This window comes from Aspergillus welwitschiae (genome assembly GCF_003344945.1).
Source record: "Aspergillus welwitschiae strain CBS 139.54b unplaced genomic scaffold BDQ94scaffold_29, whole genome shotgun sequence".
NCBI lineage: Eukaryota > Fungi > Ascomycota > Eurotiomycetes > Eurotiales > Aspergillaceae > Aspergillus > Aspergillus welwitschiae.
Window position 1 is genome coordinate 25,696 of NW_020798723.1, and position 12,677 is coordinate 38,372.

Sequence of the window (12,677 nt, forward strand, 5' to 3'; positions counted from 1 at the left end):
TCCCCACTTGGAGGAAAAAAAAATCACACCCATCAAACAGAACGGTAAAGACAATTCCGAGCCTATACTGGGTTAAGGGGTGTCAGCGGGGCGGATTTCACATCCGCCAGTAATATTCTGTGGTTGTTTTTCCGCGAGTGTGCGCCGAGCGTTGCCGGAGGAGGAAAAGGGCCAGGTTAGTCAGGTAAGTAGCCGACATGGGCCAACGCTAAGAGGCACACTGGTGTTTGTGGTGTTAGTTGGTGGTCCACAGTCCCATGGGTCAACTTCCACTATTCCCTTTCTTGTTAAAGGCCGCGGTCGTTTGTAAAAAAGTAGTCTATCTACGTAACTGTCTAGCCCAGCATCGATTATGATGTAATTGCTGGCTTGGATCCATTTTCCTCGCCAATTGGATTGCATTCGGGGTCTGTGCTTTTCTTTCTTGTCCGTTGAGGATTCACAGTTTCGTCCCTACTTTTGTACAAGGTTCCATGTGGTGATCTTCAGTTACTGTGTACTTGTACTATTCCGGGATGTAGGTGGCAAATCTCGGATTATGCTCGGGTATCTTACGGAAATACGATAAGACAATCTGTTCCAGATATTATAACCTCTCTATTGCACGGGTCTGTCGTATATCCAACCTAGTGCTTTTGATGTAACATGAATAGCAGCTTCAAACCCGTTCATCTTCATGGGCTTGAAGTATAGGCAGGTCTGCACCCATCATAGCCCACACGAAATAAACCAAGATCATTCTGTGCTGCGCAGACGCTGAAAGCGCGTGAGAGAATTGGTAGCGCTCGGATCATAACAGTAGGAACCAGCACACAGCCCATCCGAAAACGAAAACACTCAGGCGAGTCAAGAGGGGGGAAATAGCGAACCCTTCCCAGTATGCCGGTGTGAATAAGATAAATAGAAACGCAATTGCAGCAGCCAAGTAATTCCGGCAAGAATGGACAGGGTATCTAATCGTGTTCCTCGTACCTCAACCAGATTCTTGAAATTACAAACCAGTTAATATCATCAAGAAAAATCAAACATTGCCGGGGCCGTGTATCCCCAAACCTAGACGACGGTGCAGACGAGGAAAAATTTAGGATATCGTCAATGATATAACACATAAAAAAAAAAAAAAAAAAAAAAAAAAGAAAAGAAAAGAAAGGCAACAAAATAAGCACGTATATGGCGACAGGGTATCATTGCTCGGGAACTCGTGTATTATTCCCTATCCAACGAACGCCCCGTAGATTGATGCAAGCAATCCCCAAACTCCGAATATAAGGCATGCGCTTGTTTGATGTATGCGACCAAGCGTCCCTCATGCCACGCACCAGGCGCCGAAAAGACTGAAAAGACTGAAATTCGAACCGAAAGAAAGAAGCCCTCTGTTGAAGGTTGAGACAGAAGGATCAGACGAAGTGAAGTTCAAGAGTGACAAAGGACGAAAAGAATGTCGTGATATGCCGGGAGGCAGGATTAGTAGCTCAATTTGACCTCAACGGCTGAACTGAGGTTTCCCGATCCCGTAGCTGCTGCGGTCTCGATTGACGACGCCTCGGAGATCTCGACAACCATGTCTTGGCCGTCTGGAAGCTCACGAACAACATCATCGTCCACCATTATTTTTAGGCCGTTTTGCTTGACGTGGAGGACTCGCGCAATGCGCTGGGGGTCGATGCGCTGCTTCATGGAAATCTTTTCCATCAAGTCGCGAACCGTTCGTTCAGTCAGATAGACGGCCCGGTAATAGTCATCCGAACGCTGATCGTTGCGTGGGAACCGTACGTAGAAGCACGCGACTAGGGCTAGGTCAGTTCGAGTATCTTTCGAGGGTTACAGACTTTACTTACTTGGCTTAACTGGACGCTCCGCGGGTGGTCGGTAAGTTGGGTCAATATCCACCGCGTCTATGAATCCCATTGGCGCGCCACCGTCAGTTGAAGCCACTTTCGGTACTTTGACAGGATGCTTTAGTGTGGCCTTGTCGCCCAGGACTTCAGAGCACGGGCGCGAGTTCTCTCGAGACGTGCTCAAGGATCCATGGTACGCTGAGTCATAGAAAATGTTGGACTGGAGGTTGGTCGGGTGGCATGGTGAGTTTATTGAGATGCTACTGCTGGTGGGCGAGACGGCATGCAGGGATGCACCATCAATACTGAAGCGGGATCCACGGCTGTTTTCCCGCTTGAGGAATTCTCGCGACTCGGGGAGCATGACAGGGAACAAGTCCGGGTCGTCCTGCTCCTCACCCCGCAATCCCAGAACGCTTACCGGTCGTGTTGACGTGAACATGTCTTGCATCAACGCGAGCTTCGCATGGAGATCGTCCTCCAAGGACATCTTGCCAGGGCCGTCCTGCGAGCCCATGGACCATGTCCGTTTGTGCTTGGTGATCTTGGCCGGGCGCGGATCGGCACCCTTGAGAGCAATGGAGCCATTGCTACGCTTGCGCTTTCCGTAGTTGCCCGCACCCATCTCGGCTTGGGCGATCTGTTGTCGGAGTTTCTCGATGGTCTTCTTGACATGAGCGACATCGTTGGACAGTTTCCGCTCAGCACCATGATCGCGGAAAAGCTTGACCTTGCAGTAGCACACCTCCGATTCTTTGCCCGAGGTGGAGCTCGTATCGTCAGGGGAGACCATCTCTGTCTTTGCGCACAATCTGACCGGAATACCCTTCACACCCTTGGAATGGCTAAAGTCTGTCGACAAGAAGTTGAATCGGACAGGAATTGAGCATTCCGAAACTCCAGTTGACGGGTTGAGTGTCCACGTGACGCAAAAACCATCGAACGACGAGCTCTCGAGCTGAATCTGCCGGTTCTTCGTGTCTTCGATGCCGCCTTGTATGGGATCGACATATTCCACTGCTTGGAGCTTGCCGCCTCGTTGATGCGCTTCATTGGAACCGCGACCTTCCTTCCATAATTGCCAACAAGCAGCCGGCTTTGCCCTCTGCTCATCTTCTTGGAATGACACACGGATGAAGGTACGATATTTGATCGGTTGCGTAGTCATGGGCGGCGGAGTAGAATCAATCACAGATACTGAGTACGCCTGGCCTTTATTGAGATAGGTAACTGGGATTTCGGCTTGGTGGTTGATCATGGCTGTGGGAGCGCGCAAAGTGACATGATAGCGAAACCTGCAGCGTCCAGCACGGTTAATACTAGAACAGACATGATGAGGGAAGGGTTGAGCGCTCACGTTTCACCTGGGTTCTGGATGCTCGCTTGATCGTCCTGGATTGTTGATGTAACATAATGGGAAGACGCATTACCCTGCATGTCCACATCATTTAGAGAGAGCTCTTCAACAGAATCGTCCATGGCATCGTAACCTGCATCGCTCTGAACGAAAGCACCGGGCGCAAACGCTGGCTGCTGAGCAAAGGGTTGGGGGTTGTGAAAGTGTGGCGGGATGTACTGCTGGTCGAAATGATCGAGGCCCAAAGCCGCAGTGCCGGGGTTGATGGTGGCCGCGGAGATCTGCTGCGGGAGGGATAGCGGAGTAATCATGCTCATACCCATGCCAGGGGTATGCAAATCTCCTGCTTGGCTGTGGTATACTGCGCCCAGCCCACCTGAGTTGGGAGTATAGTAGCCATGTGGTTGCAGTGGGTTTACATAAGAGACAGCATTCGGATCGACAAAAGGCGCTGCGAACCGCATATCTTCTGTGGCGCGGGGTGTAGGGTCATTGAGCTTCAGGTCGTTATTCATACTTAGTCTGGCGCAGAATTATCATGTTAGCTCTCGCCCAAAGATATGTTCCGAGCTTCAAATCAAACCAAACAAGGATGAGAACAGAAACGACAGAGACAGAAAATGGAAGGCATATTTACCTAGCTGGAGTGATAGGTCCGATGGGCATCTGACCGAAGCGCGTGGCATTGCGGTGAGTGACTGGGGGAACAACGTCTGAGAAAGTTTTTTGGAATCTCTGGATGAGCTCGTCGTCTGGCTTCTGGGAATTCTTTCTGCAAGGGTGGTAGTCCGGTCAGCATGAGAATGGCCGGCGACCCGTCGGTAAAGCGCCGCATCGGTATTCAGTATAGCAACGTACCTGTTGCGGAACATCATCGACGCGGTCGGAGGTAATTAAATACTTATTCCGTTCTGAAGTTCGCCCGGGCGCTTAATGATTTATGGAGAGACGTGGAATCCAGGAGGAAACAAGAAGGCGTCGGAGGCTGAAGGTGGCATTCGGATCGCCAAGCGCTATTCGATCCGGGCCTCGAAGTTATTCGGAGAGGAAAGGGAAGGGCGGTGGTTGTATGTATGTATACGTTCCCCGAGCCGTTTTTATTTAGGAGTGTGGGAAAAAACACTGGTATTTCTGGACTGCGGTGGAAACGGCTCAAGTGTCACATCCCAATCACCGTCTATCGGAGGAAGAGAAGCGATCGCAGGGATTGCGACCACAAAGTGGGCGACTTGGAGATGATATCGAGGATCGTGAGGAGCGGAGACAAAGAGAGGAGGGGGTGGGAATAATTTGGGGAAGAGGTCCGAGTGGTGTTCGAAGACGAGAGTGGGTTTTGGCAGGTATTGGGTTTATAGCGGATGCGCCCCTTACTCAAAGATCATATGAGAGGCGGCGGTGGGAGAATGAGGACGACTGCAGAGGGAGAGGGAAAGGGAAGGAGAAAAACGACAGAGAGGGAGAAGAGGAAGAGGAGAGGAGGAGAGGAAGCGACAGGCAAGAAAGAAGATACGTATGCCGTATAAAAATGTACAGGAATAGCGGGGAGACGATAAAAGGGTAGAAAAAAAGAAAAAGAAGGAGGAAGGGGAAGTAGTACTTGAGGGCCCAAAGGAGGGGAGGAGAGAGGAAAGAGGAAGGTGATGATGAATGTTGGGGGAGTCTGCTGGAACTAGACGGTAAGACAAGCCCCCAATAATAGTTCGGATGTAGGGTGGATATGGACGCTGAGAGGATGAAGCCGAGTACCTCTGAGAGCACTGAGAAGGGAGCAAAGCAGTCCTAAAAGATTCAGAAAGAGATTTCCTTTCTCTTTTCTTTTCTGGGATCGGAGGATTTGTGGAAAGAATGTGATAGTTATTAATAAAAGAAGAGAAAAAGGGACCACATGGGAGGCGTGGTGACGTGCAATAATAACGGTTGGTTGAGTGATAAAAAAGCGCAAATGAGGTAGGTATGAAGGAAACCTTCCAGAAACTCTTCTGTCCTTTCTGTGCTTTCTCTTTCTTTCTCTGTCGCGTCCTGCTATTCTTTTCCTCTATTTAATCCACTTTTCTCTTTTTTTTCTTTTTCTGATGTGTGATTTCTTTTTCCCTAAATTCATTTTTTTTCTCAGAAATATACTTTTTTCGGAAAAGTAGATTAATCTCTGGGTCAGTCTCCGAGATGATTTTCTGGGTCGGACTCAACCAGAAGAGACCCAGGATCAGTGGGGAGGGTGTGAGGGGTGGTGTGGATCCGGTAAGTAGTAATATTCCGTCGTATTACATTGGTATAATACCTTTCCCATATACAGCTGTACTTTACGGTTTCTGTATTATACTATCAACAACAACAACTACACCTGAACTACTGACTAGTTGTTATAACCACTACTAGATAGATAGCGAGCTAGCATAGATAGGACTGCCAAACATCTCTGCCACATTTCAATGACTCCCCGACAGTCATGATAACCTGTTCCTCGACATTCCAGACGTTCGGATCATCATATCTCCTATGCTCGGTTATCCTGCCTTGTTGAACCGGTGCATATAGGATGCAGTGTGGGCTCTTGGTGGTGTAGTAGGCCCCAGAGCAATAATACATAATAGGTATAGAAAGCCACCTGTACCTATCACTAACCCCGAAGCGACCACGATACGGCATCAATCCATACAATGAAGTGGGTTCGAGCCGATTTCCGATTTCCCAATGAACAGGCACCTTTTGTAAATCCGGGTCCTACGTCATCCTACCCAAGAAACAGAACACAGTAACAGCAGTGCACTGACAGCCCCATGATAATGCAGAGAGAAAAGTCATTGACTTGCCGTTGCGCACAGCCCTACACAGTACCTGGGACATTTCACGGGCGGTACCTTAGCAGCCAACGATCAGCCACAAATCTGTAAGCCCATCCCAAGCCAGTGGTAACTCAGGTATCCTTACCGATGTGGTAGTAGTGGGTGGTTCTTTTGAGTTGGACGTGCATGTAAAAGTACATACCTTCTCTGGCTACTCAGTTAGGTTACTTAATTACCTATATCCCCTTTCAGTATCTATGGCGCGGCTCTGAACCGCGGTCATAATGCACAGCGTACCGAATATTTCCTTCAACGACTATGACACTTGCTAATACACTTTGCCGACAAACATACACCCTGTTCTCGTCAGGGAGGAAAAGGAAAAGGGAAAGAAACGGGACATTCCCGAGGCTGGCAGTGAAGGACAACAACAACAACACTGATCCCGGTTTTGGAGAGAGGGTGGTCTCCTTCCCCTCCTTCCTGTACATACGCGAGGGAGCTGCTGGTGCTACTGTTTCTGCTACTATGCTCACTCACGCCCAGCCTCGCGAGTATCCGGTCGCGGGACTAACGTCAAAAAGAGGTATCTAGAAACATCTTTTGGTTTTTCCTCCTTCCGACCCCAATTTGTCCACTTAAGTGGAGCCGCCAAATTGACATTAAATTTCACAGAAAAGAAAAAAAAGCCGGACTATTGCCGAAGTAGGCATCCGGCCAGACCACCTCAGCCTATTGATCTGCAAGCGTTATCACATGGCACCAGTGTCATTATATGATTGACGGTGTCCGCATCCTGGGTAGGTAGTAGCGCTCCTCCCCACGGCCTATCTATCTATTCTGACAACGCATCTCTACTCAAATCAAATTATACGGTCTGCAATTGGTCTCGCATTATTTCATACCGACATGGGGCAAGGAGGTCAGAAAAGAAAAGGGATGATGAGGGGGCAGATCAGATGGATCACACACACATACAGCTGCGGGCAGCTGGGATCCAGGCTGACTGACTGACCTCAGGAGAGTGGAGGACGCATATACATGGAGAAATGGGAGCGAGTGGGTAAAATAACTACCAATGCGTGCTTGGAAGTGAAACATCCCGACTTCCCTAAGCGACAGTTATGGAGTCGAAATGGAGTCGAAAGCTGGGCCGGGAGCTTATTCTGTCGTGCACGGGGTCTTACTGGGGAGCATCGAACCATGAAGCGCCCACTAACCATGGATATGGACTTTTATGACACAAACCTGCGCCAAGCACAGACGCACAAGGTTTGGTTTCACACTGCTTGATGCTGCAGGTCAACAGAAGAAAGTAAAACTAACTCCTGGACAGAACTACGTCTCGAAAAAATCTCATTCTTCTCACCGACCAGAGATATCGGACTCTACACTTTATTGCGAGCTACGACGGCTGATACTGTATTATACTGCGTACAGGGATTGTATGAGAAATGTAAAGGTATGTAGGGCTAGACCGATGCCGATTGCTTGGGATGATGTCCCGCCAATCAGAAGCATGGGATGTCGGACCCCGGGTCACATCGGACGGAGTTCCTCAGAACCTTATTACCTAAACAGCCGTGTCGTTGGCCTGGGGAATGCGAAAGTGACACTCCCGTAATTAACCTTAGTCAGCGACACACGGTACTCAGCCAATACTCACTAGGGATTGGGGAGACACCTGAAGTGAAAGAAGGCAGAAAAGACACTTAAGGCACCGACCAAACAGATCTCGTCCATGAACGCAGTCTCCTAATATACATGCCCATGATCAGACGAAAACACCAAAACATAGAGATCTGTTTCCTCTTTCGAAGATAAGAAGCACCGGTTACGTCATGTGTCTCAGGGGTACCGGGGTGAGAGAGAGGAGGGGGGCGCTGACAGTTCATGCCTGCCATCTGGAGGAATTTCAGAGCTGACGATTGCTATAGTACCCTAGTTACCTGGAGTGGAAATGATAGGTTCAATTTAAACAAAGTGTCGCGCGATAGAATTCATGACAACGCTCCCTCTGATTTGTTGGACGACTGCTCCGAGTAAAGGGGGGGGGATAAAAGACCCGCCACTAATGCACCAATTGCTGGCGGTTTCACGCAGACGGGCAGTCCCCGGATTACATCATAGCATTCAGGAGTTCCTTTTTCTATTATTTCTTTTTTCTTAATTTGCTGCTTACAGTGTAACTAGCACAATCCCTTATTTAGCTATTTTTTTCGGTTTCTCCACCAGCATGCGCAGGTGCATTGCGCATTGCGCATTGCCGCATCTCTGCTTTGAAAATCTTTTGGGGTGGTACTTAGTGCTTTCGCCTAACGTCATGGACGGGATCGGTCTAGACGCAGCACACAGCAACAGAAACAGCATCAATACTTACACAGTAAATGAGATGCTAAACTAATTGCAGAAGAGATGCGTGCAATGCGATGCATTCTCTTTCCGATGATAAAAGTGTTTAGTCAATCCTGCTCATGACTCAAGTCGGTGTAGACGGCATGCATAAGATGACAAGTAGTAATTAATCCTTTACTTTCGACCAGTCGTGATCAAGAGATCTTCAATGAGGTGTATATTGTGGCTGCTTTAGTATGTTTTGGAGTCAGTCCTTTCTTATCGCGGGGAGGGATGCGGTCCCATTCTAACCCTCCGCCCCCTGTCATGTTGTTGCTTATCTGTCTGCCCACTCCTGACATACAATGATTCGATAGAATCCGTCAGGAGACTCTATCGTGTCGTATAGAGAAACAGGTTCAGACTTGTGGATTCGCGCTCGAAGCGAACTCTCTCAATACCGGAGTGGAAGTTAATTGCGGCAATCAGCAACATCATATATTTATATTCATCCCCAGATACCAAACCTCGTATGATCACTGCCATAGCAGTCCATGGTAGTATGACAGGAATACACGAAAAACCAGATAGAACAACATTCTCGTGAACAGATCGACACAAAAACCACCTCGAAACATCACGAATAACCTACTACAAAATAGAGAAAGGAAGCTGAAGAACTGCAAGCAGCAAGGCACACACAACCCGTCTCACTCTCTAAGTTCATACTTACTTATGGTGTACTACTTGAAGAAGCAATCTTATTCGCGGAAGCTTCTTGCGCGGCTAATACCCTTCGAGTCACATAAGTCATGTCGTGCTGCATGACAACATACATGCTTGCTTACATCAACTACTAGATAACTGGAGACTGTGTGTGTCCTGTCCTATGGGACGGAACCCATAACAAGGAAAATATAGCCCGCATTCGGTATGTTTGTCGCACTTTATTCCTGAATTATGACACTTCTTCGATAGAAGGAATAAAAGGAACCATGTACATACATGACAGATAATAAAGGGGTGGCAGATCCATAGCAGCATACCTTAGAAAGACAAAAACCCGAGGTGTAGACGTCAAAAGCAATTCATTATTCGTGGATAGTATTCCGTAGGCAACAGATTGTTGGGCAAGTCTCAATTGCCCGAGAGAATCGAATAACAATTAATCATCGAGGAAAGAAACAGCGAGAAAAAAAAAACACGGAAGGGAGAACAGTTACACAACCAACCCACTAACGCATCCTCTTTAACTCCGCTCTACGATGACCCAAGAAACCACCCATCCCAAGATCCATCCCTCTCATCCAGTGGGTTCTAAATCCGGAAATCTGGAACAACCTACCCGCTCCGCCAAATCCAGTCAAGAAAGACAAAAAAATAAATGGCAGGGATGGACAGCCCGACGGACGGGCCATAGGTGTGGATGCAAGTGGTTCGTTCGCAACCGCAGTCAAGATTTCTTAGCTGAGGAACAATCCGCATATAATCTCCGGGGCGAGAAAGCCATTATTACTGGGCCGGTGGCGATGAGGCGGGTGGCCCCTCCTCTCGTCCCTCCCCTCTTCAGTCGGGGTCGGGTATATTGGTGGTTTAGTATTGGGGTCAGTGGGTATCATGGTATAGTTGTATGATATTATGTACTGGCAATGTATATACGATGGTATGTGCTTTACAGGAGTTTACAGTGTGGGTTGTGTTTTTTCATTTAGTGTGTTGTTTGTGTTTGTAGAGCGGGATACGATAACCAGTCATGACCAATTACTACTTACTACTTTCAACGGCCACTCTCTATACTACTAAGCGGATGAAGAATAAACTTCAGCTGATTGATGAGTGTAACCACAAAAAGTAATCAATGAGATAACTCACAGACCACAGCCAAGTAAGTACTTTTGTAATTCACAAAGGAAGTCGTCAAGTCAGTAGGACGGAATAACGTAAACTTCAACCAGTCATTTCATTCAATCAACATCATCCAACGACAACAAGAAAAATACAATTACTTTTTGAATTCAACCGGCATTACCGCCTTCGGCAATGAACTCATCAAAAGATGAGGCGAACGAGCGATGGCATGCACGACATGGATTTCCCCAGTCAGTTCATATTAACTAACCACCCCCGCGGAGAGTAAAATCAGCCAACTAGAACAATGAAGTAAGCCACTATGGCAGTGCAACATAAACTGCTGCCACTCTTAGCTCTATGAATTATTATCCTATGAATCTTATGAGAATGCGTGAGGCTGTGTGATCCATGGTTCCGATCGAATCAGAAGAGGTCACGCAATCCCGCTCTCTGCCGTCTGACACGGCAGAGAGGATATGATGGAGGGGGGGAGGAGGAAGAGGAAGAGGGAGGGTGCAGGGATGTTTAGGAGTGTATGTGCCGGGCGTGGTGGCAAATATACTAGTATCAGTTGAGAGGCCGCGGATGTGGAACTTAGTTATGTTTGTCTTCCCGTCTGTCTGTCTGTCGGTTCGAACGGAAGCGGGATCGATCTACCGTTGTCATTTGGGATCAGATTCATTCGATCGATGCAATGCGATGCGATGACTTTATCATTACGTGTTCAGAGAAAGGATCAGAGATCATTCTTTACTATCTAATTGACTAGCGTAGTGTCAAAACTACGGAGGACTCCGTGCCCCGTGCTCAGAACGTCGAAGAGTAAGCAAGTGAGACATTTTGCTGAATGCGGGTATGTAGATTCGGGATTCGGGATATGCTTAAAAAGTACCGACTGATTCCCTTTCATTCTTTTTGCCTCCGTGGTAATTAAGTGAAGTATGGCGTGCGCTTGGCGACCGGTGTGTGTGTGTGGGTGGGTGATCATCTCGATACTTACTCATAAGATCAGTGGGTGGAGTGACAGGCAGACAGATACTTTATGTAAGTAAGTAGACGAATGGGGAGATCTACTACCTACTTGGTGACCTACATGATAGCTGAGCAGTCTATGGGTAAGGGGAAAAGAGAAAGGACCCTATTACTTACTGAGCAGATCAAATGGGGTTCTATTATTATGCTCGCCATACCATACTTACTTACAGCGTGTAAGTAAGAGAGCAGTATTTCATGGCTTAGTGGCTGCATACAACTGCCTATACCTAGGGCAGAGGAAGAACCAGAAGATCAAAACCAAACGAAAGAGGAAATACACACCTTACCATATGAGTAGGTCCAATTGAATTTCATCCCATCCCAAGGAACTATTGTTCCATGGTTCTCAGGAAAACTTGGTTCCATGAAACAATTCTCCGGTCAGGTAGCAATACATACATTACATGTGACTGAATTGATATTCATCCGTTTCAGGCAATAGCCTACTCCGGACTATGTGAACTACTCTGCTCGGGGAAATACAGATGAATAGATTTGCAGATAGGCAGTAAAGCACATAGGAAATAAGACAGAAAAGGAAGATCTACTTTAATTTTACCACGCGCCTTTTAATACTCCCCAGCACACAGCAAAGAACCGATTGATCGATGAAGATGACCCGAAATAATCCCATTGTGGCGTAGATAGTGACAGGACTAGTTAGTGCACTTGGCTTTATTGATCCGTAAGTGAGTAGTAATCTTCTTCTGCTGCCTTTTACAAATCTTGACTGCTGCGTTTTCATTTCCCCTTGCGTGGAATCAATGTGGAATGTTCGAACGGTCGCTCACTTGCTTTGCTGCCATGCTGATGCCCAATGAATCAATTGTTCGGTGCCTGATATTGATGATTGTTTTCCTGATTCGCATTCTTCCTAAAATATGGTGCATGCATACCATACCTACTGAGTATACTATACTCATGAATACTGGTCCTTCTGATACGAACGTAACCGAATTGCTTAGTCTTTGGTCACCTGAGGGGAAGGGACCTGGTAATTACCGGTAGTACGATGTAATTAACACACAGGGTATGTTACTTCTATCTTGTAACTATAGGTAGGTCTATCTAGATATAGGGGATAAGATAAGTAAGTAGTAATAATAGACAGACTTAACACCTCTATCAAGATACTCCGTACTCCGTTGCACTCACATTAACTGCTATGCAGAAGATACCCTCACAACTTGATAATCACTACTAACTACGCAAGTTACACCCAACTAATAACGTAGCATCAGAGAATACTAACAAGGTTGGACACAACCACTTAAGTGACTATACTATCCCAAAGAAGTAAAAGAAGCAAGCTTTGACAACCGTCCATCCGTCCAGCGGCCCCAAACTGTAAGCAACTACTAAGTATGGAGCTCGATCCCCGCACAGACACCAATGCAGCCACATCCCCAACAGCGAGTCCTACTCCATCAATCAATCAATCAATCAATCAACCAACCCTCAACGGTCCCCTATCCATCT

General features: G+C 47.3%; 4 protein-coding genes across 4 annotated transcripts; 2 read left to right on the top strand and 2 right to left on the bottom strand.

Moving 5' to 3' along the window:
* Positions 1-1,464: 1,464 nt before the first annotated feature.
* Positions 1,465-4,070, bottom strand: BDQ94DRAFT_161258 (grainyhead-like protein; the record flags this gene model as incomplete). The annotated part of the gene is made up of 5 exons (XM_026769356.1): positions 1,465-1,787; positions 1,839-3,133; positions 3,196-3,717; positions 3,833-3,967; positions 4,054-4,070. The coding sequence occupies 5 exons, from the start codon at positions 4,068-4,070 to the stop codon at positions 1,465-1,467; spliced, it is 2,292 nt and encodes a 763-aa protein (XP_026623480.1).
* Positions 4,071-6,062: 1,992 nt separating this feature from the next.
* Positions 6,063-6,704, top strand: BDQ94DRAFT_148471 (uncharacterized protein). Its single transcript, XM_026767198.1, has 2 exons — positions 6,063-6,082; positions 6,138-6,704. The coding sequence occupies exon 2, from the start codon at positions 6,297-6,299 to the stop codon at positions 6,570-6,572; it is 276 nt and encodes a 91-aa protein (XP_026623481.1). The 5' UTR covers positions 6,063-6,082; positions 6,138-6,296; the 3' UTR covers positions 6,573-6,704.
* Positions 6,705-9,058: 2,354 nt separating this feature from the next.
* BDQ94DRAFT_148474 (uncharacterized protein) lies at positions 9,059-9,834 on the bottom strand (the record flags this gene model as incomplete). Its single annotated transcript, XM_026767199.1, has 1 exon — positions 9,059-9,834. A coding segment is annotated over exon 1 (191 nt), but the record flags the coding sequence as incomplete, so codon positions are not given.
* Positions 9,835-9,857: 23 nt separating this feature from the next.
* Positions 9,858-10,149, top strand: BDQ94DRAFT_148475 (uncharacterized protein). The gene has a single exon (XM_026767200.1). The coding sequence runs from the start codon at positions 9,951-9,953 to the stop codon at positions 10,113-10,115; it is 165 nt and encodes a 54-aa protein (XP_026623483.1). The 5' UTR covers positions 9,858-9,950; the 3' UTR covers positions 10,116-10,149.
* Positions 10,150-12,677: the final 2,528 nt, after the last annotated feature.

Excerpts from the sequence above, each read along its gene's own strand:
- BDQ94DRAFT_148475 (XM_026767200.1), top strand. The coding sequence starts at position 9,951 with ATGTACTGGCAATGTATATACGATGGTATGTGCTTTACAGGAGTTTAC.
- BDQ94DRAFT_148471 (XM_026767198.1), top strand. The coding sequence starts at position 6,297 with ATGACACTTGCTAATACACTTTGCCGACAAACATACACCCTGTTCTCG.